The sequence below is a fragment of the Podarcis tiliguerta genome, assembly GCF_965153285.1.
Source record: "Podarcis tiliguerta genome assembly, chromosome: 1".
NCBI lineage: Eukaryota > Metazoa > Chordata > Lepidosauria > Squamata > Lacertidae > Podarcis > Podarcis tiliguerta.
The window spans coordinates 20280916-20304409 of NC_139534.1; the positions used below are offsets into that span (position 1 = coordinate 20280916).

Below are 23494 nucleotides of genomic sequence, written 5' to 3' on the forward strand. Positions count from 1 at the left end.
GGGGAGTGCGTCTTATGGAGCAAAAAATAAGGTAATCTAATCACCAAACCTTAGTTACGGTTGCCACAATGGACTGCCTAGGTGCCGTGTGTGTGTATTTTTAGTAGAATTATTATTATTATTCATTTCATTTCTATACCGCTTTCTATTTTAAGGATCAAATCCCAAAGCAGTTTATGCGGGAGATGCCATGACCCTATTTCAAATCCTTCTCTAAGTGACGTTTTGCTTTCCCCAGTCGCCAGCCTGGCATCCAGAGATCTCCACTTGGTCGCAATTGGACCTGCGCAGGTCACAAAATGCACCTGGGAGATTTCTAACACTGGGTTTATGACTATCAGGTCTGTGACATGGCTTTTATTGGGATCTTAAAGTGAGCTTTGTGAAGTTCTCGAAGGAGGGACCTCGTGGCTAGACCCTGCACGCTTCATTGGTGGCTAAGCAACCCTTTTTACAGCACTGGAAGGCACGAACAGCATTTACAGAAGGAGTCTGGTAGATTTCCTGTCTTGCAGCGGATGAAAAAGTTACTTTTCTGGGGTCTGGCACCCCTGGATGGAGCGATTTGCATAATACGGTCCCTGCCAGAGCCTTCCCGCGCCTACCTGACCACGTCTCCCCATTTCTCCTTTTCTATTCTTAGCTTTGATTTTGCCTGATTTTGCAATAATGGTGTTATGCATTGTCCTGCTTTGGGTAACCAACGTTTCTTCCCTTCTCTTCCCCCTTTATCCGTGTCCCTTGCTCCGTTATGGAAAATCTGAAAATCCAAATAATAATAATAATAATCCCACATACAAAGCCCCAAACAAAAATCACGGGAATAATCAAAAAGAAGCGATCCTAGCTGTGGTCCATTAGTAGTCCTAGCCAACAGCGGCGGAGGCAGCAGTAACTACGGTAACCGCGCCGCTCCACGGCGTTTTACGGTAAGAACCCCTTTCCGGCTAGCGAAGCGACAACGTAGCTGTCGACAATTGCGTCCCTCGCGGGGCGCCGTAGAAACGGCCCCTTTTATTTCATTCCTCTTCCGGTTGACTTCCCATAAGCAACCGCGGGGGCGAGACGGGTGAGCCGTCTTCCTTCCTTCCCTGCTGGTGTGCATAGGTGTCTCTGTGTGTGTGTGAGAGAGAGAGCGCGCTGGGGCCCAGCAGGTGGCGCTGTCTCAGGAGCGGCGGCGGCGGTGTGTGCCCTTTTTCTCCTTCCCCCCACCCTCAGCCAACTGCGCACCCGGCGGCCCCGGCCCGACGGAGTGCCACGTCCTTAATACTGTGACGGTGGCGGCGAAGAGGAGGAGGAGGAGGAGCCGGGCGAGGGCGTGTGTGCCGAGAACAACCGCCCCCTCCCCGCTCCAGCCGCCGCCGCCGCTTCCTCAGCGTCCTCCGGGCCTGAGCCATGGGCTCCTCTCAGAGCGTGGAGATCCCCGGCGGGGGCACCGAGGGCTACCACGTCCTGCGAGTAAGAGAAGGCGCTGGGCGTGCAAGGGGAGGGGGGAGAGAAAAGGCGTGTACGTGGGAATGCGCGCGGGGAAAGCGTGTACGTGGGAATGCGCGCGGGCGGGGGAGGCGTGTACGTGGGAATGCGCGCGGGAGGAAGACATTGGGGGGGCTTCGGCTTGTCTGTCTGGCTGGGAACGGGGCGAGAGAGGAGGATAAAGTAGGACAGACCCGTAAGAGTTGGGAAAGGGGGATCCGAGGGCTATCTAGTCCCCCCCCCACCGCCTCTACAGTGTAGGAATCGTGGCCACCACAGCCGATCGTCTCCTTGTGCCCTCCGGGGTTAGACAGGCAGAGGAACAAAAATGGCTTTCCCGCCACCGCCGCACCAGCCCGGCCCTCTGCAAAGCTGATCGTTTCTCCACTTTGCCTTTCCAGAACAGGGTGTGGGTTTTTTTTGGGGGGGGGGGCAGCTGCCTTCCTTTAGACTTGGAAGAGAGGGCCACTTTGGTTGGGCTGTGTGGTCGAGTACGTGCTGCTGGGGAGAGAAGGGGGTTGGGGTGGGTTGAAACCTTCTCCTTGTCGCTGTTGTTGTGTTTACAGTGGTACCTCGGGTTACGCTCCAGGTTACAGACGCTTCAGGTTACAGACTCCGCTAACCCAGAAATAGTACCTTGGGTTAAGAACTTTGCCTCAGGATGAGAACAGAAATTGCGCAGTGGTGGCACGGTGGCAGCGGGAGGCCCCATTAGCTAAAGTGGTGCTTCAGGTTAAGAACAGTTTCGGGTTAAAAAACAAAAAACCTACAAAGGGTATTTTGGCACCTTAACAACTAACACTTTTAAAAATGATATAAGAATCATTTTTGGGTTACAGCCAACTTCATTAGCTGCATAAAGTGTCATCCTGAGTTTCAGGTGTATATATATGCTTGAGGTATGTTTAGACGGTAAAGGTAAAGGTACCCCTGCCCGTACGGGCCAGTCTTGACAGACTCTAGGGTTGTGCGCTCATCTCACTCTAGAGGCCGGGAGCCATATCTGTAACTCAAAAAATGCATCTGATGAAGTGGACTATACAGTAGTTCACAGACATTTATGCCATAGTAGATTTGTTAGTCATTAAGGTGATACAAGTGAATATTCATCACTGAAGATTAAAAAGTTAATTCCCTTTCTTAATTGTTTACTAATATGAAGACCTCAAATTCTCCATTGTGAACATCATGAGTGTTCTTTTCATGAGTATAATGGAGTAGTTGCATCTTTATATTTCTAAAATTGCATTTGTTCATAATAGAAAATCTTGCCTTATTTCCTGCACAAATAACGGTGTATTTGAAGATAAATATAATGTCCAGTTTTTAGTTCATTATCTTCAAGCTAACTACGGAAGTTGGAAATAGTGGCTGATTTCAGTATCAGAACTTTCACTCCATTGAAGCTTCTTTGTAGAGCTCACTTATCAGGTGTTTCATCTCAAGAAGAATAACTTTACTAGATATCGGTTACTCATTTTTCACTGTGTGGAAAGTATAAGAGAGATAAGGATCTATTGTAAGATCCTTGCTACTTCATTGTTCTAGTCCAATGCAGACCAGGTAAGCCATAACCACATTGTTGATTGTGGACAATCCAGTTATCTTAAAAGCAATTCCCTCAGAAAAAGTTAATTGGTAGCACATGAATATAATTTATATAGCAATGTTGGTGTGCTGTATTCATAGCATTTTACCCTTGGTGCTTCAAAGCACACTCAAATATGACCAATGACTCTTTGATACTGTATTGTCCTGAGTCTTGAAGAAAAGCTGTAAGTGTGAAAAGGAATGTCACAGTGCTGCAGAAACTCATTTATTTTTATATTTGGAATAATCACTTTCCACCTGAAGAAACCCATAGCTGTTAGCTATATGGGAAAGGTAAATGACCCCTGGACAGTTAAATCCAGTTAAATGTGATCATAGAGTGCAGCGCTCATCTTGCTTTTCAGGCTGAGGGAATCAGCGTTTGTCCACAGACAGCTTTCCGGGTCATGTGGCCAGCATGATTAAACTGCTTCTAGCACAACAGAACACTGTAATGAAAACCAGAGCACACGGAAACCCTTTTTACCTTCCCGCCGCGGCGGTACCTATTTATCTACTTGCACGGGTGTGCTTTCGAACTATTAGGTTGGCAGAAGCTGGGTCAGAGCCACAGGAGCTCGCTCCGTACCACAGATTTGAACTGCTGGCCTTCCGATCGGCAGACCCAAGAGGCTCAGGTGTTTAGACCACAGTGCCATCCGTGTCCCTTGTTAGCTATATGCGGTACAGGGAATGTAACTATTGAAATGTAGGCAGAAACAAAATTTAAAACAGCATCAATAAACCATAAATAAAGCATTCAAGCAACTCGGATGTGCGCTTCTGTTTACCTGCTTTGCTTAGTTGTTTGACAGTTTACAGCATCTCAGGGCCTGTCATTTTGTTGAAAGAAATTATGGCTCAGCATTCATTGAGTCACATTTTGAAAGCTGCTTCTTAATTACTGATGTGATCTCCCCTACCAAGATGTTCTTGCCTGACTTGTATGGTGCTGTAGATAGTCACCAAAATAGTTTGCTCACATAGTAAAGTTCTGTTTTGTAGAAGAGTAATACCTAGAATCTGTAGAAGAGTAATACCTGGCGTCTTGTCCCAGCATGTGTAGGTGCTCACAGTGTGTTTGTGAGCTAATGTGGTGTAGTGGATGGGGAACGACTAGGTTCATAGCCTTGCTTGAGACATGAGCAGGCCACTTTGGTTACTACCTAATGCATATCATGGCCTCCTTAGAATGAAGTGAGAAGGGTCTCTTATAATTTTCCCTGAGCCCTTGAGATAGCAAGACGTAATCTTATTGTGTTGTTTTAGCCCTAACGCCGGATGCTAATGGCTATAGTTCTATATTTAATTTCATCCTTTATAATGCATAATAATTTGAGGAATGTTATTGTTACTGTTGAAGGTGATGTTCATCTGATTTCTTTCATATGGACATATGTTGTTAAAATATTACATTTTGTTCCGGATGATAGCATTCTTTAATTATTTTCCCTCTGGCAAGGAGAAAGGGAGGATTTCAGTATTGCACTATTCATTGGTGCAAGCATTTTTGCTTGCCACAACTCTCCTGCCCCTGCACACTGTTCCAGGGGTTATCCAGACCCATAAATCTGCCAAGCCAGTGGGAACCGGGAGGGGAGAACCCCATTGCGCAAACGGAAGTTCTTGTTCAAGGCTTCTGCTGAGGGGACTTATCAGGTGAATTCTTGCCTGCAATCTTGATGCATTACTGAACATTATTGAATGTGTTCTTGAACACATTACTTGTTTTCTTTAAGACACCAAAACTGATTTTGTGTTTTATCGCAGAAATTATCAGAAGTAACTTCTTAGCCCTGCTAGTTGCACATACAGTGGTGCCTCGCAAGACGAAAAGAATCCGTTCCGCGAGTCTCTTCGTCTAGCGGTTTTTTCGTCTTGCGAAGCAACCCTATTGGCGGATTAGCGCTATTAGCGGTTTAGCGGCTATTAAAGGCTTAAGGGATTAGCGGATTAGCTGCTAAAAGGCTATTAGCAGCTTAGTGCCTTAGAAAAAGGGGGTGGGGAGCGAAAAAAAATTGCAAGAATCGCAAGACATTTTCGTTTTGCGAAGCAAGCCCATAGAGAAATTCGTCCTGCAAAGTGCATTGGAAAACGGAAAACCCTTTCGTCTAGCGGGTTTTCCGTCTTGCGAGGCATTCGTCTTGTGGGGCACCACTGTATTTCTACAATATGGTAAAAGGTAAAGGACCCCTGGACAGTTAAGTCCAGTCAAAAGCAACTATGGGGTTGCAGCACTCATACACCAGTACGAAGAGGTGTGTTGCAGGAAAGCTGCAAGGTGCTCTCGATTGTCAGCATCTCCCTGAAATTAAGAGGTTGGACGTTCTCCCAACTGCTGCTTTCCAGCTCCAGATCTGGAGTGCTTTTGCTTAGAAATTGGCAGTAACTGAATAGACATTACCAAAGTTTCATAGACTGAAACATTAACAACACAGTAGGACCTGGAAGGCAATGTTTGCTTCTGCTGAAACAAGTGAGGTTCATACTTGGCAGTGAGGTTCCAGTTAGTGCCTGGGAATCAGCTATAAGACATGGTCAGGACAGAAAGAGGAGGCTAATCCTTTACTGTTTCATGTTTGTGAAGCTGCTGAGTGAAGTTATGGATTAATATGGCATTAATATGGTACCCCCAGCTCAGCTCTTTGGAGAGGCTTCATTTCTTGCAGTGGCACTGTTAAAAGGAAATGTGACTGTAAAGTGGATGGATGGAGTTCAGCAGTTCTTACTCTTGTCATATCAGACTGAGCTCACAGCTCAGTTGCTCTGGAATCTCAGTCATGGCATTAACCAGGAGTACCAGGATGCGGGTGGCGCCATGGTCTAAACCACTGAGCCTAGGGCTTGCCAGTCAGAAGATCGGTGGTTCAAATCCCCATGACAGGGTGAGCTCCCGTTGCTCGGTCCCTGCTCCTGCCAACTTAGCAGTTCGAAAGCACATCAGAGTGCAAGTAGATAAATAGGTACCGCTCCAGCGGGAAGGTAAACGCCGTTTTCGTGCGCTGCTCTGGTTTTGCCAGAAGCAGCTTAGTCATGCTGGCCACATGATCCGGAAAAACTGTCTCTGGACAAACGTCGGCTCCCTCGGCCAGTAAAGTGAGATGAGCGCCGCAACCCCAGAGTCATTCATGACTGGACTTAACTGTCAGGCATCCTTTACCTTTTTACTCTTTGCCCGTCCTGTTTAGTGAGTGATTTTCCACTTTTTGTCCCATAGACATCTAAAATAGGTATAACTGGGGTCAGCTGTTTGGAAGGTTGTTCCATCCATCCTTGCAGAATGTGTACCAGCTTCCATCTGAGCAAGGAGCTGATTTTCAGAGAGAGCATGTGTATGTTCTACCATGGATGCTTTTCTCTGGAGGTCCACCAAAGCCTGAACTTAAAACAAGTTTTTATTTGGCAAGCTAGGAATAAAACTTGTTAAACTTGGGAGGAACTGGAAGAAGTCGTTGCAGAATATTTAGCTTGTATGCGATATTTAATTCCTGCATATACAGTCTTGTACAGTATTGAAATATATGCATATCTGCACTTTGCAAATGGAATAGTGAAGCAACCAGAGGTCCTCATAAGACCTACTTGTGGTAGTTAAAAAGTGATGTGTATATTCTATATTGATTTTGCAATATTACTTAACAGTAGGGAAAAATAACGGCTTCAGGTTTCTTGCATGTAAAGTAATTTTATGCTGAAGAGGTTTAGAAGAAGGACATTAATGCAAGTTTTTGTGTTGGTTTGTTTTTTTGCTTTTTCATCAGCTCTTCTGTTAACAACTGGTCTAGAAAGGAATGGTTATAAAATAAGCTAAAACAATTGACTAGCTGTACTGGTGGGGCGGGGGATCACTGCTCAGTATAGGTGATTTATTTTCTTGTAACCATTGGGTCAATTCACTTACAAAGCCTTTTCTCCTAAAAAAAATAGATAGTTTCTGAAAGTGTTCATTGGAATCGTATAATATTTTAATATATTTTTAAAGCAATCTGACAATCAATTTCCATGGTACTAACTGAAGAATTGCCTTTACTGCAGATATTTTGTTGAAACATTTTATTACACTAAGCTTCCTCTGCACTACAAAAAAAAAATCTCTCTTCAGCAATTTGCAGCTGATAGATGTTCTGGAAAATTCATTTTAAAAGCTTTTTGAAGGTGGTAACATGAGTAGCTTGAACTGAACTCCAAATTCTCACATTCTAGATGCATAGCAGTTAAAAACCCTAAAGCTCTAACACAGTTGCATTGAAAGTAATAGATCTGCCTCTTAAGAAAACATCTTTAAGACAGATATGTAAATAAATCCACTTTAGCAATTTGTCAGTCCTAACAGAATTCGTTGTGAAGATAGGCTTGAAAGTATGTCAGAAATAGCTGGAGAAATTTCAAAACCCCAAGCAGACTTCCTAGTGGTTGGGGAATATCATCATGCAGCCAGTGTTAATGAAGCTACTTTTGAGTAATAGCAAGTAAACCAGCAAAGAAATAATAATAATGATGATGATGATGATGATGATGTTATTTATACCCTACCCATCTGGCTGGGTTTCCCAAAGCACTCTGGGCGGCTCCCAACAGAATATTAATAATAATAAAAGCGATAAAAGATCACACATTAAAAACTTCCTAAACAGGCCTTTAGGTGTCTTCTAAAAGTCAGATACAGTGGTACCTCGGGTTAAGAACATAATTCATTCTGGAGGTCCGTTCTTAACCTGAAACTGTTCTTAACCTGAAGCACCACTTTAGCTAATGGGGTTTCGCGCCGCCGCCGCCCAATTTCTGTTGTCATCCTGAAGCAAAATTCTTAACCTGCGGTACTATTTCTGGGTTAGCGGAGTCTGTAACCTGAAGCGTCTCTAACCTGAAGTGTCTGTAACCCGAGGTACCACTGTAGTTGCTTATTTCCTTGACATCTGATGGGAGGGTGTTTCACAGGGCGGGTGCCACTACCGAGAAGGCCCTCTGCCTGGTTCCCTGTAACTTGGCTTCTCGCAGCGAGGGAACTGCCAGAAGGCCCTCGGCGCAGGACCTCAGTGTCTGGGCTGAACGATGGGGGTGAAGCCGCACCTTCAGGTATACTGGGCCGAGGCCGTTTAGGGCTTTCAAGGTCAGCACCAACACTTTGAAAGTAAGCTTTTGTCCATTTTTCAGGGAACATTTTGCTAACCCTATTAGATCCCTTTGTTTTTGTAATTGAAAATGTTCTCTGGGCAACACTTTGCTCCGTCTTAATTAAGGTCAGTATTTTGCTAGTCTTGTCCCTTAACTGCTTCACTGAATTGTGAGATTTAAAAATAATCTACCTAGAATAGACTAACATGCAAGCCAGCCTTGTCCTGTCATTCCTGCATACACGGTGGGTTGGCAAAATGAATTATTTGGGTCCATCTTTGCTTTTAATTTTCCTACTTCCTGATCCTATTGAGATAGCCTTCCTATGCGACGAACAGCTATTCAGATGAAGGAAGCTTGTTCTTTATTTTTAAAAGATTCTGTAGGATGTAATAGATTCTACAGTTTGTAGTGTGGCACACAAAATACCAACAGTCTTGTGTATTTTGTTTGCACTACTTTAATTTACAGTACTGTAACATTTTGTCAGGGCCTGATGACAGAAGAGGCACGGCACAGGCCACGTTTCTTTAAAAGTTAATTAGAGCTGGTTTTCAAAGACTGCCAATATCCTTGAGCTGCCATCTCCAATTCTGGATTTACGAAGGTCGCTGTGACATTGGTGGCTTGAGAATAGAGAACCGTACATTTTGGCCGGGCTTGGTAGTCAGCCATACTTTCTAACAAACAATAGAGGTTGGATTTCTTGCTGCCTCCTCTGTTGAGGTGAAGTATCCTTTCATAGTGGATGCCTGGGAAGAAGGGTTTGACATGAGAAAGAGTGGTGGGCATTTACATCTGTAGTAACCTTATTGGTGGTTTTTCCAGCGATCTAGTGACTGCCTTATGGGGTCCCTGGCTGGAAATTTCAGGCTTTTTCCACTGGCTCTCAAACCCATTGAATTGACTTCCTAATTTTTCTTGTAATGTTTGTTTTTGCAGGTGCAAGAAAATTCACCAGGACATAGAGCTGGACTGGAGCCATTCTTTGATTTCATTGTTTCAATTAATGGTTCGAGGCTGGTAAGTTAATTCCTGAATTAAAGTTGCCGTGGGTTTTAGGCTTGTAGGGTGCGTATCTGAGAACCAGAAATCAATTCTCTTAACTTTACAACCTGATAATATATATATTATGTTTTTTGCTGGATTTAGTCCAGGGAGAACTCCTTACAATAAAAAAAGAAGGCCGTGATCCACCTTAAAAGTATTTTTGAGTGAGGTTCAAATTATGTTAGCTATTTTAGGCTCTCCATGGCTTTCGAATTGGAGTAGCCAACAGAAGTGCATCACTCCAGGCATAAATCCATAACAATGGGTCATTGATGAAAGAAGATATTTTTGCTTCCTATGCTCCTGCCCTGGAACCTTTCGTATGATTATATTAGAACAGGCTTTCTCAAACGCGGCCCTCCAGGTGTTTTTGATCTACAACTCGCATGATCCCTAGCTCCCAGGACCCAGTGGTCAGGGATGATGGGAATTGTAGTCTCAAAACATCTGGAGGGCCGAGTTTGAGGAAGCCTGTATTAGAACAAAGTTGGGGTGTCTGACTGAAAGACAGTGGTTCTGTCTGGATTTTTTCCATATGCCTTCTGGAGAGGAAGAGACAAGCAGAACTGAAGTATCCCAGTTTCATTTTCACTATATCAGTGAAAGTTGCAGGAAGAAGCAGGGAAGCTGAAATGAAGGATATTGGGAATAATTAGCAGCGAAGAATTTGTGCAGGTACAACAGATATGGACGAAGAACTTGTGATATCTTACTTAAAGGTAAAGGTACCCCTCTAGGGTTGTGTGCCCATCTCACTCAAGAGACACTTCCGGGTCACGTGGCCAGCATGACATGCTGCTCTGGCTCACCAGAGCCGCACACGGAAACGCCGTTTACTTTCCCGCTAGTAAGCGGTCCCTATTTATCTACTTACACCCGGGAGTGCTTTCGAACTGCTAGGTGGGCAGGAGCTGGGACCGAACGACGGGAGCGCACCCCGCCGCGGGGATTCGAACCGCCGACCATGCAATCGACAAGCCCTAGGCGCTGAGGCTTTTGCCCACAGCGCCACCCGCGTCCCAGTTATCTTACTTACTTTGCAACAATTACCAGTATTACTGCTTCATCCCCCTTCCAGGAATGTTAAGTGAGGTATTTTTTCAATGGCACCAAATATTCAATAGGACTTCTTTCCACATATTATATTATGTCTTTAATGTACAGCATAACAAAGCATACAAATCCAATACAGTGGATACTTGGGTTGCGAGCGTGATCCGTACAGGATGCACGTTCGCAACCCTCAGTGGCGTGTCTGCGCATGCGCGGGTTGCAATTTGGCGCTTCTGTGCATGCGCGACCGCCGAAACCCGGAAGTAACCCATTCCGGTACTTCCGGGTTTCGTTGGTCCACAACCCGAAAAAACGCAACCTGAAGCATCTGTAACCCGAGGTATGACTGCAATAGCTGTCTTCAAAACTGAGAGAATTGATTGGCTTCACACTTAGCTGCACTTAAATCCCTTTGAAATCATTGCAGCTGGAATCATGGCTTGTCCTTTCGAAGCCAATGGGACTCCCATCTAATTTAGTCTAGATCCAACCCAATATTTTTGTTGCCAGAGTACAACTTTTGTGGCGATCTGCCTCATTCAAGCTCAGAGCATGAACTTGAGAATTTGAATTGACAAAACGTTAAGGGGACTGATTGCAGTCCAAGAAGAAGCCTTTTAATTAGAGGACTGAGTTCTTAAAACGCGGGAACTTAATACTTCTGCCACTAGAACCTTATGCGCTGGGAACTTGGGGTGGGGTACGTGGCATGCTTGTGGCTCCTAGCCTTGTTTCTTGCCGTGCCACAGAGTTCCCCAGTTGCACAGATGTCCCATCATTTTTCATGGCATTGAGCTAGACTCCACATTGCTGTCATGAGCAAGGATTCCAGTAGCTGAATGTGTTTTTTAAAAAATCATTTTTTCGCTCTATAATTTTCCAATCTGAAACTTTGAAGTGCTTATATGCCGCTACAGCGAAGAATGTAATTGCAAAGGAACTCTGAAAATGATACCTCTATGCCTTTTCTAGAACAAAGACAATGACACGCTCAAGGATCTGCTGAAAGCGAATGTGGAGAAGCCCGTGAAGATGCTCGTATACAGCAGCAAAACCCTGGAGCTCAGAGAGACATCGGTAACTCCCAGCAACCTCTGGGGTGGGCAAGGCCTACTGGGAGTCAGCATTCGTTTCTGCAGCTTTGACGGGGCCAACGAGAATGTGTGGCATGTGCTGGTAAGTAGAAGCAGGTAGATGCTTTTCTACATGATGCTGCCATAGAGAAAGTCAGGCAAGAGGACATTCTTGGCTCAATATTGTCTGCTGGTAGCAGCTCTGCAGGGAGTCTCTCCCGGTCCGACCTGGAGAGGCCAGGGCTTGAACCCGTGACCCTTGGCATGTAAAAGGATGTGTGTGCTTTACTATTGAACCCTGGCTCTCTCTGTGGCTCAGTTGCAGAGCGCTTGCTTTGCTTGCAAACATAATTCCCTGCAAATCTGGGTGCGCAGATGCTTCTAGTTCTAACGGGATTTACACGTTTTTAATAGCGAGTAGGATTGCTGTTGGAGCAGTCCAGAGGGAGTTTGCACAAGTCCTAGAGGAAGTTGGAGTGTCATGCAACAGCTTTCTCTAAATTAGGCCCATTTCCTTGAATTATTTCTTCCCTGAGTGAAATTATTGGTCGTCAAAGCCAGTAGGATTTTCATCCTTCGGTTTAATGCACATCCAGGTCAAGCAGACGGTATCTGAGCTGAAATGAGGTTTCCATATGCAGTTCTTGTGGGCAAAGACTGTGTGCAAGCAACCAATAACAATACAGTGGTACCTTGGGTTACATATGCTTCAGGTTACATACACTTCAGGTTACAGACTCCGCTAACCCAGAAATAGTGCTTCAGGTTAAGAACTTTGCTTCAGGATGAGAACAGAAATCGTGCTCTGGCGGCGCGGCAGCAGCAGGAGGCCCCATTAGCTAAAGTGGTGCTTCAGGTTAAGAACAGTTTCAGGTTAAGAACGGACCTCCGGAATGAATTAAGTACTTAACCCGAGGTACCATTGTACATCATTTCAGCAAACGGAGTGTGCTGCCCATGTGTGGTTCCACATGCAGAGGTCTATGTGCATACGGCTTTCAGTTGCTGTCACGGTTCTATATATTGGGGCAGCTTTTTATACCCTGCATGTGCCCATTTTTCTCGTTATTGCTAAGGACAGTGTAGTAAATCTTGTTGGATAATTGGGCGAGCAGTGGCAACAGATCAGTGCCCAGAGCAGGTCTAGGATACAGTTTTAGTAAAATACATTTCAAACAGAGGGATTTCCCCCACACCTTTGCATGAACTGAAGAGCACCATTAACTTGCCAGCCAGAGGTTGCCCAGGGAGTTTGAAGGGAGAAGGGAGGACACCCCCCCCCCCCCAATAATCAGTCTGAAGTTTCGGTTTTCTTGTTTTTTAGCCAAAGATTTGTGGTGCCTCCTGTAACTTTTCTGACTTTAGTTTTAACTTCTTCTGCTTCTCTCAATTTTATGTCTTGAAACCAGGAAGTTGAATCCAACTCACCTGCTGCTCTTGCAGGTCTCAGACCTCATAGTGACTACATCATTGGTGCAGATACTGTCATGAATGAGGTAAGTACATATTTCATTTATTAAAGAACCAGGGCGGGGGCTATTTTTAACTCAAAAGTCGTTCTGAGAATGGTTTCAGCATTGCCTTGTGTCCTGCAGTGCAGATCTTTCCCTTTCAGTAGACGTAAATAACTTGGGAGTTCGAAATTTGCTCTTTCCCTGTAATTGTGTGGAGCTAGCGCAAACTCCCGAGGAGATTCATTTTGTGGCTTTGCAACATTCCAGTCTCTATTTCTGCATAAGCGGCAGGCTCAGTTCTCAACTTCGGAATCTAGAGCATTGCTTAGTGGGTTTAGAAGGGCCGTAGTAGACCTAAGATATTGAGGGCACTAGCTTGTGTCAAAGAAAAGTAACTGTGCTTTTTTTCTCTCCTTCCAGTCCGAGGATTTATTCTCCCTTATCGAAACTCATGAAGGCAAACCATTAAAACTTTACGTATACAACACAGACACTGATAATTGTCGGGAAGTGGTCATTACCCCTAACTCAGCCTGGGGTGGAGAAGGAAGGTAAGCTGACTCAATAGAAAAATAATATTGTTTTCACGTTAAGTGAACACTTGTTGCCTAGGTGCGCAGTCCTGTCCTTTCCTTGAGGTGGCAGAGCGATGAGGCTCCCAACACCTTTTTCCCACAGCTGTCTGTATATAGACCAAGGTGTGCCATGGCAATTGTGGGAGGAAAGAGCAGGTGCACAAATCTGCTGCATAGCAAAATTTCTCATATGCTCCAGAATTTCTCCCTGGATTAATGTGTAGAAACATGAGTGATTGAGGGGATACCCAAACCCTTCCATGTTCTCATTTATTAAACACTTACTAACACATATTTCACGTACATTGAAGATAATGAAATAATAGGGATTCCCCCCCCCCCCCAGCATATTGGGTTAAGAGTTAGCATGCAATGTCTTGATCCGGATTCTCTAGGATATCTAACTTGGAAAGGGGATTGTATATTGGGCCAAACGGAGACGAAATGGGAGAGTGATTTATAACTCTTGTAAATGTACAACGGGACGCAGGTTGCACTGTGGGTTAAACCACAGAGCCTAGGACTTGCCGATCAGAAGGTCGGCGGTTTGAATCCCTGCAACAGGGTGAGTTCCCATTGCTCGGTCCCAGTTCCTGCCAACCTAGCAGTTCGAAAGCACGTCAAAGTGCAAGTAGATAAATAGGTACCGCTCCGGCGGGAAGGTAAACGTTGTCTCCGTGCATTGCTCTGGTTCGCCAGAAGTGGCTTAGTCATGCTGGCCACATGACCTGGAAGCTGTACGCCGGCTTCCTTGGCCAATAAAGCGAGATGAGCGCTGCAACCCCAGAGTCGGTCACGACTGGACCTAATGGTCAGGGGTCCCTTTTTAATTGTACAACAGCATTTCATATACAGTGGTACCTTGAGTCGCAAACGCCTCAGGTTACAAACTCCACTAACCTGGAAGAGTTACCTCAAGTTGAGAACTTTGCCCCAGGTTGAGAATGGAAATCATGTGCCGGCGGCACAGCGGCAGCAAGAGGCCCCATTAGCGAAAGCACGCCTCTAGTTAAGAACAGTTTCAGGTTAAGAATGGACCTCCAGAACGAATTAAGTTCGTGACTAGAGGTACCACTGTAATGGGTGTGTGCATGTGCTTCATTTCAATAATCTTGTCTCTCAGTTAATCATTGAATACATAGCTTGCAGACCTCAGTAACTGCTTTCTTCCACAAGAAGCTACCCATGCATTACAGATTTGCATCAGAGGTCCTCCTTCAGATTCCCCGTGTCATTTGAGATTAGGCAAGCAATGAGAAGAGATGGGGTGTCACCACTGAGAAGGCCTTGTCTATAGAAGACTGTTCATCTGGCTCCTAGCTCAGGTCAAGAGCTGCTTTACATCCAGACATTCAGTTGACCCTAGTCATTCTTTTTAGTGTTAACAGTTGTTTTTCCTATTGTTTGACCATCTTGTCTTTTATATGTCTCTTTGAGAACTTGGCTTGGAGCAGCAACCACTGAATTAGCTATGGCTTGCAGTGGCAAACATACATCGTGCACTAGCTTCATAGATGAACTAGATCTACTTAGAGTTGAATCCCGACAAAGCACCATGTATATTTCCAAAGCAGCAACTCTTTGGTAAAGGACCCAGGATAAAACTCCTTGTTTTGTACTTTCTAATACCGTATATGTTTCTATTTTAAAAGCCTCGGTTGTGGCATTGGGTATGGTTACTTGCATCGAATACCGACGCGCCCTTTTGAAGAGGGAAAGAAGATTTCTCTTCCAGGACAGTTGTCTAGTTCACCTATTACCCCACTCAAAGATGGCTTTACAGAAGTGAGTTGCAGCGATTTATTTTATTTTTGTAACTTGCTCTCCAGTCCTTAACAGATGTGTCAGATTTCCATCCCTGCAGGAGCAGTGTAAAACTATTTGATACTGCAGAGACACAATTGCATGTCCCTTTCCAAGTATATACCATACATTTGCTATTGCTCTCTTGAAGCTGAATCCTTACTGAGAGTTTTATGCTCTTGGGAATCCCACTAAAGCAGCAAACTGACAAACTGGAACGTGTCCAGAGGAGGGCAACCAAAATGGTCAAAGGCCTGGAAACGATGCCTTATGAGGAACGGTTAAGGGAGCTGGGCATGTTTAGCCTGGAGAAAAGGAGGTTAAGGGGTGATATGATAGCCATGTTCAAATATATAAAAGGATGTCACATAGAGGAGGGAGAAAGGTTGTTTTCTGCTGCTCCAGAGAAGCGGACACGGAGCAATGAATCCAAACTACAAGAAAGAAGATTCCACCTAAACATTAGGAAGAACTTCCTGACAGTAAGAGCTGTTTGACAGTGGAATTTGCTGCCAAGGAGTGTGGTGGAGTCTCCTTCTTTGGAGGTCTTTAAGCAGAGGCTTGACAACCATATGTCAGGAGTGCTCTGATGGTGTTTCCTGTTTGGCAGGGGGTTGGACGCGATGGCCCTTGTGGTCTATTCCAACTCTATGATTCTATGAATTCTACAACATGGCATCTTTTGTTCATTTTTAATAAGGTTCAGCTGTCTTCGGTGAACCCTCCACCTTCATTACCACCTGGAACCACAGGAACCGAACAGGCACTGGCTGGGCTTTCCATTAGCTCAACTCCTGCCATCCCTAACGTGCTCAATACAGGTTTGTCTTTTTATGTCATTGGGATATTTCCGAATGAAAGAGCAAGCAGAGATGAGCTTAGTTTATTGTTCCAATTACTCAAGATCCGTGGGGTAAAAAGCAACGACCCAAGACCCCGCGAACCTTTGTGCCAAGACATTGCAAAGTGGGACATTCCCGGGGCTGCGGAATGGAACTGTTCTTCACGAAAGGTGGGATCCTGATTCCCGTAGGTGGAATTCAGTGAAAGAACAGGGAGCAATGTGCAGAAATCATGTAGGTCAGGCATAGGCAAACTCCAGCCCTCCAGATGTTTGGGACTACAATTCCCATCATCCCTGACCACTGGTCCTGTGAGCTAGGGATGATGGGAATTGTAGTCCCAAACATCTGGAGGGCTGGAGTTTGCCTATGCCTGATGTAGGTGATAGGAAAGTCCTTTGCTTGTAACGCCGGAGAGTTCTGAAGCAGATGATTCAAGGCTGGATAGACAAATAGTTTTGTCTGGTATAATCTAGGTGGCATCTGAAATGAAAGTTGGCCTCTTTTTTTCCCTTTAGGTGTTCCTACGGTACCATTATTGCCTCCCCAGTCAAGTCAGACTCTTCCTCCAGTTAACCCAGCAGTAACTTTGCCAGGTAAGTGGTAACACAATGAAAATGAAGCAGTCTTTTCAAGAGGCGCAAGTGCGTGGGTTTTTCCTTGTTCGGTCCATTAATACAACCTTCTCCAACCTGATGGAAATTGTCCACTGCAGGTAGGCAGAGGCTGTACTAGAACTTCAAACCGCAAGTGTAATGCAGTCACTAATTCTGCCAGTTCTCTAACTGGCAAATATAGGTGGTTAAATTTGAGATTATCTCCTTCTCCTCTACAATTGCAGTTTTAAATGTACGGGTTTTCACGTACATGGGCTAGAGGTATACTGATTCTAATTTAATGTCGGTGATGCGCACAGTATTTCTAAAAAATCAGAGCAGTAACCCAATATATGATTTTAATTAAATGTATGTGCATTTGCATATTGCCGCATTATAGGCACCTTTTTGAGGTGCTGGGAAATGCAAAATTATAATTTTAATAAGGGCCTGTTTTTAATAAATATGGTAATATTTGATTTGATTTTCGGAAATAGGAAAATAAATATTTTCATTTGATAATCACCAACATGCCAGAACCAAAATAACCGTAAAAATACGAAGACCCTTAAACACAGTCACACCACTTAATAGTGGCACCTACCGACTGATGAGGAAAAGCTTTAGCTGCTCCAACATTTAGGCCCAATTAAAAGTTGCTGTCTTACACGGGTCTGCAGTGAAGCGAGGCTTGTAAGAACACTTAACTGACTTTTGAATGAAATGTTCCTGGTGCTGCTGCAATGTGTTTAAATTTCTGAATTCATAAAAAGATAATATCTGTAGTTTAAAAACTCTAAAATACAGGGAATTGCACGGGGGGGGGAATGTTGCTATGGAGAAGGCCCGGACCACATTGCCATCCATCAAGCTTTAGCTGGGAGTCAAAACTGTGTGGCTTGTACACCATTAACCCTTTATTTCTTTGTTGGCCTATGCACATAATTTTCCAACAGCCACAAAGGAAACTACCGTATTTTTCGCTCTATAAGACGCACCAGACCACAAGACACACGTAGTTTTTGGAGGAGGAAAACAAGAAAAAAAATATTCTGAATCTCAGAAGCCAGAACAGCAAGAGGGATCGCTGCACAGTGAAAGCAGCAATCCCTCTTGCTGTTCTGGCTTCTGGGATAGCTGCGCAGCCTGCATTCGCTCCATAACACACACACACATTTCCCCTTACATTTTAGGAGGGAAAAAGTGAGTCTTATAGAGCAAAAAATACGGTACCTTCCCGACATGAGTTAAAACAGTATGTATGACATTCACACAGAAGTCATCCAGCAAAAAAATTTCCCAGAATGCAGCTGTTTCCGTGGTAGACAGATTTGCACACTGCTTGTTAAGCTGATGCACAGATACACGTTGGCTTTTTATGTGCATCTCCATCAGATAGTTGAGGATGTCAACTCCGACAGCTCCAATTGCCTGTTCACAAGAACCAGTGGGGAGGTCTTAGTATAGCCCCTCAAAGAAACACTCATCCCTTGAAGCAGTCATCTTTGTTGAGCTAAATTTTTACCATCTCATCCATGTGGTTCCTGATCCAGCTGAGAGTGTATGCACTGAACATGCTTCCTTTGACCCAGTGATTTTTGGACACGTAAATTCAGTCTCGTAAAGTTTGGGTTTTTGCTCTGCCTTGAATCTGATTTGTCAAGTTTTTGAAATCTTAATGGCCAGACTGTACCTGGTTACTCATTTCCCTTTCTCCTACCCCATTCATTTTTTTAGGACTGATGCCATTACCCACTGGACTTCCCAACCTGGGTAATATCCCAAACCTTAATTTACCTGCCCCACACTTAATTCCTGGTCCTGGATTAACAGACATAGGACATCCTGGTAAGTTTCTGCAGACTTGTTTATTGGCTTTTGATAAACCAAATCTTAACAAGTACGATACAGTTATGCAGTGCTTTCAGCGCAGCTAGTGAGCATAGCGTCGTGACATTTGGTAGGAAGACTGCCCACAGTTCTGCAAAGAGTTCAGAAAAAGCAGGATAAAAAATACAGTAATAATAATAAATTTTTATTTATACCCCGCCCTTCCCGGTTCAGAAAACCGGGCTCAAGGCAGCTAACAGCAAATTTAAAACACTTAATTGATGCAACAAAAAACAGCATAATTCAGAATTCAAAAATCAATTTAGGGGAGGAAATCCATCCAATAAACATTCGCTGATCACCAGGGCTAGCTGGCTAAATTAGTCCTATTTGGGCCAGCGAGGAGACCAGGGGAGATCCAGCTGTGGGATCCGAGAGCGGGCAATCTTCACAAAAAGGGGAGGGGGAGGGAAGGAAGGGGAACAAAAGATCAGGCCAGGTTCAGATTGAAAGCCAGGCGGAATAGCTCTGTTTTACAGGCCCTGCAGAAGGAAGTTAAATCCTGCAGGGCCCTGGTCTCATGGGACAGAGCATTCTACCAGGTCGGAGCCATCACTGAGAAGGCCCTGGCCCTGGTGGAGGATTATCTGACCTCCTTAGGGCCCGGGACCTCTAAACTATGATTATTCATGGACCTTAAGGTCCTCTGCGGGGCATACCAGGAGAGGCGGTCCTGACTACAGTTTATGCAGCATGAGGTGCAGAGATCAGCTTCCTGAAAACCTCAGACTTCCTTTCTAAAACAAAGTTCAAGCTTCTAGTACATATGTTTGAAAATGTGCTGGCAATGCCTGCCAAAATCATAGAAAGACAGCAGGGTTGCTTAAAAAAAAAGCAACCAGTGGGTTGGACACCACATTACCCTCTAGCAAAACTGGACCTATTAATGAAAAATGGTTAAAATCGCTGTTTGATTTCTTTCCTTGTGTGCAGAGTATTCATAGCCCTGAACATAGCAGTGCTCTGAAATGGCGGTTTGGGAGAGAGGAAACAGCTGGAGCAAAAAAGTGCATACAGACTTTACATGTTTGTGAATGTTAATATTGACCACTTGGGTTGGATTTGGACTCTAGGAAAGATCAAAACTCATCATTCTCACCCTGTGCAATAAGCGTATTATTGAAGGCAAGAATTGCACTGATTAAAAGGCTAACACATTCAGGAAGCATATTTTAAAGAATAGAAACTGATGTTTAGTTGAATACAGTTTCTGTTGACATATAGCAGGCACCCCGAAACTTGGCCCTTCAGCTGTTTGGGACTACAACTCCCATCATCCCTAGCTAATCTCCCTCCATCAGGGATGGAGGGAATTGCAGTCCCAAAACATCTGGAGGGCTGAGTTTGGGGGTGCCTGGCTGGGGAATGATAGAAAACAACCATACAGTTTTTTTTTTTAAAAAATCTTCTAGAACTGGACTAGGTGTGACACTCTTGTGTATTGTGAATCATAACCAGTTAGGCCACATTTACTGGAAACAGAGTATGACCTGTGCACTCTGTATTGTGCTGAAGCAGGGAAAAAAGAGTCAGCCTTGCTTTCTAGTCATTGTGTGAAAAGGAGAGTTGTGGACACGGAATGATAAACTGTTTGCATGTTACTCTACTTACGAGGGCTAATGGTCGTTCGTTCACTTGCACCACATGAGCCGCAAAAGGGAATGTGAAATCTTCTGTATAGGAATGTCTTTGGCGTAAAGTTGAAGCCTTCTCACACAAAGTATCTGTGTGCGGGTGGAAAAGCTGCTCTTCCATACGAGGCAGATTTCGACTACAGTTTATGCAGCATGGGGTTAAGAGACATGACCATCTCTGTATAGGATGGTAGATGTCTAGTTCAGTAAAAGGGCTAGGGGACCGAGCTGTGAAGCAAAAGAACCCCGCCCCAAAATTTCACATTGGCAGGTCGCCTCAATTAAGCCTGTTTTTTCTTGTGTGCATGGCATCCATGTGCCACCTCTCTGCAACATTGGGGATGATACCACATTGCTGGGCAATGTCAGCTTTTCAGCATTGCAGTGTACCACCAGCCCAACATCACAGTGTTGAAAAGCAGAGGGAGGAACAAGCTGCAAGGCGCCGAGGGAAAACTGCCTCAGCGGGAGCAGCGGCCAGGATTCATGCTGCTGATTCCTCCCACCGGGCGCAGGCGCGTCCCTCTGCTGCCAGCACCCAGTGGGAGTTGCAGGCAAGCACACACACACACCCGGTGAAGGCACCATCACACTCTGGCTCCCAAACTGGCCTTGGGCGATGTGTCAATTACATTGCCCAGGCCTAATTACTACTAACATGTAAAGTGCTTTGAATGCTCTCGGCATGCAATATTCATGCACCGGACAATAGGACGCACCTTGTTTTAGAGGGGGGAGAACAAGAAAAAAAAATTCTCCCCCTCTCTGCCCAGCGCCCATTCAGCGAAGCGGCAGGAGGCGCTGCGCAGAGAGAGGGAGAATTTTCCCCCTCTTGTTTTCCCGCTCTAAAACAAGGTGCCCTTTAAGGTGCGTTCAGGCAGCTACCTTGGAAGCCTGGAGAGCGAGAGGGGTCAGTGCGCACCAACCCCTCTCACTCTCCAGGCTTCAGGTTCCTTTCAACCTGCTCTTTGGGGCTGGCGGGGGGAAGCCCACCACCAGCCCCAAAGAGCAGGTCAGAGAGCAGCGGAAAGGCGCAGCAGAGAGGCTGCTGCCATAGTCGCACGTCACTTCTCCAGCTGGGAGAGGGTCGCGGGGCTATGGCTTCTTTAGCCCCACACACGCTCTCCCAGCTGGAGAGGTGACGTGCGGCTATAGAGGTTCCTGCCATAGCTGCGCGTCACCTCTCCAGCCGGCAGAGCGTCGCGGGGCTATGGCGTCTTCGCTTCATAGGACGCACACACATTTTTGAAGGGGAAAATGTGCGTCCTATGGAGCGAAAAATACGGTATGTTCTGCCATTTAGAATACAGTGGTACCTCAGGTTACATATGCTTCAGGATGAGAACTGAAATCATGCTCCGGTGGCGCGGCAGCAGCAGGAGGCCCCATTAACTAAAGTGGCGCTTCAGGTTAAGAACAGTTTCAGGTTAAGAACGGACCTCCGGAACGAATTAAGTACTTAACCCGAGGTACCACTGTACTTAATTTGTTCTGGAGGTCCGTTCTTAACCTGAAACTGTTCTTAACCTGAGGTACTACTTTAGCTAATGGGGCCTCCCGCTGCCGCTGTGCAATTTCTGTTCTCATCCTGAAGCAGAGTTCTTAACCTGAGGTACTATTTCTGGGTTAGCGGAGTCTGTAACCTGAGGTACCACTGTATCTGTTTCATAAGCTAAGGGAGGAAATGCATATGCATATAATACCCTAGTGTAAAATGTGTGTTTGTGATCTGTTTTTTTGCCTTTCCACGTTCTTAGGTTTGCCCCCGCTTCCTTCCTTGCCTTCCCTAAACCTTTCTGGAATCTCACCAGAATTTCTCGCTCAGTTTCCAATGGTGACTGAGGTGTCTACCCGGCCTGCAGATCTACTATCCTCCGCTCCTCAGATAGGGAGCTTACCTGTTAATCCGGGCACTACAGTAGGCGTGGAACAAATCTCCACATTTATCCTGGATACACCTCCTCCTCTTATTACTGCAACGACGATGGCTACTACTACCACTCCTCCTCTCAGTGCTCCTGCGGCCAAGGCGTCCACTCCCGAAGACCGAGGCGATGGGTCATCCACATTCAATGAAAAACCAGCATCCTTGGTGACGGAGGCAGCCGCTTCTGAATCATCATAACTTCAGATGTTTAGTTGGATCAGGCTTGGTGTATTTATTCAGCTGTGGGATAAACATTAAAAGAAATGCAAACTACCATTAATTTCATGCTAGTTTGTATTTTGCAGTTAGGTTTCCTGTAAATATCCTTAGGGTCTGGGTTTTTTACAGGGAGCTTGGTGGTAGGGATGGGAAGACGGGAAGGAAGTGCTTATATTTAAAACAAAAAAAATATCAAGGTAGCATAATATGCAGACCTCAACTGCCAAAAATTGAGGTATTTTTTTTAAAATCTAATCTGAATTCTGTAGGCCTCCTTGCTTCTCCCTCCTGCCTCCAAGTTTTGCTTCTGTAAAAAGGAAGAAGCAGTTCATGCTTGTGGCATTTGAGAACCATTATTCTTGTACTTTGCAAGAATTGCGAGAGGACACAGAGGTCTTTTGTCCAGGTTGTACATTTTAGCTCTATAAAGTCCTTCGAACTAAAGCTGTTTATATTAAAAATGTCACAGAGTGCGACTTGTCAATTCAGCATCATTTTAAATCTGCCTGTACACAGACTTTCTGTTGAGCTTCTGCCAGCCCTTACCCCTTAACCTCCGCTGCTTTGCTTTATAAAGCCCACTGTCGAGAGGCGTTTTGAAGAAGTCAGAAGGAAAATGCTCCCGTTAACATTGGACATAGCTCAAAGGGAGGAGGGGTGGAACTTTCACTTTTGTAAAAACAAAAAGAGTTGTATGGAGAGAGCTTACATAATGGCAATAAATTCTGAGAATTTTATCTTTTGACACGACGAGACCTTTTATTACATTAGGACATCGGCAAACTGTATCTTTGGGGGTGAAGAAACATTTCACTATAGCTGGATTTAACTTGGACTCGGGTCCAGAAGATGGAGAATCTGTTCTCTTTAAAGCCCAATGACTGATTTGCAAAGTCCAAGCCTACCACCATTTCAGCGAGCCATGCTCCTAAGTAAGTATTTGTAGGATGTCCACCTTAAATTGATTTCTAGGCAATAAATACCTCCGCTTTGCGAGGTGGGAGGACAACTAACTGCTGAATAAATAGCTTCTGTGTCCCTTCTGTCTGCAGTGCAAACCAGTCTTGCAGTTCTTCAAATGTCAAATTAAGTCCACTCCAAATAGGAGTGTAAATGCCACCTTTTTAAAGGGTTCATGTAAAAGGAAGGCTGTGTCAATAAGTTCAGTAGATGCTGACTACACTTGCTGACAAGTACCTG

The 23494-nt window shown here is 45.0% G+C and overlaps 1 protein-coding gene across 1 annotated transcript; it reads left to right on the plus strand.

Moving 5' to 3' along the window:
- The first annotated feature begins 1051 nt into the window (after nt 1-1051).
- Nucleotides 1052-23031, plus strand: GORASP2 (golgi reassembly stacking protein 2). Its single transcript, XM_083411425.1, has 10 exons — nt 1052-1458; nt 9121-9201; nt 11254-11457; nt 12764-12850; nt 13229-13359; nt 15036-15168; nt 15887-16007; nt 16547-16624; nt 18362-18472; nt 21906-23031. Exons 1-10 carry the CDS (start codon nt 1396-1398, stop codon nt 22271-22273), a joined length of 1377 nt encoding a protein of 458 aa, XP_083267551.1. The 5' UTR covers nt 1052-1395; the 3' UTR covers nt 22274-23031.
- Nucleotides 23032-23494: the final 463 nt, after the last annotated feature.

Bases quoted from the DNA above. Each gene is read 5' to 3' on its own strand.
- GORASP2 (XM_083411425.1), top strand. From the start codon at position 1,396: ATGGGCTCCTCTCAGAGCGTGGAGATCCCCGGCGGGGGCACCGAGGGC. The intron at 16,008-16,546 runs GTTTGTCTTTTT...TTTTCCCTTTAG, and splicing joins CCCTAACGTGCTCAATACAG to GTGTTCCTACGGTACCATTA. The intron at 18,473-21,905 runs GTAAGTTTCTGC...CCACGTTCTTAG, and splicing joins AACAGACATAGGACATCCTG to GTTTGCCCCCGCTTCCTTCC.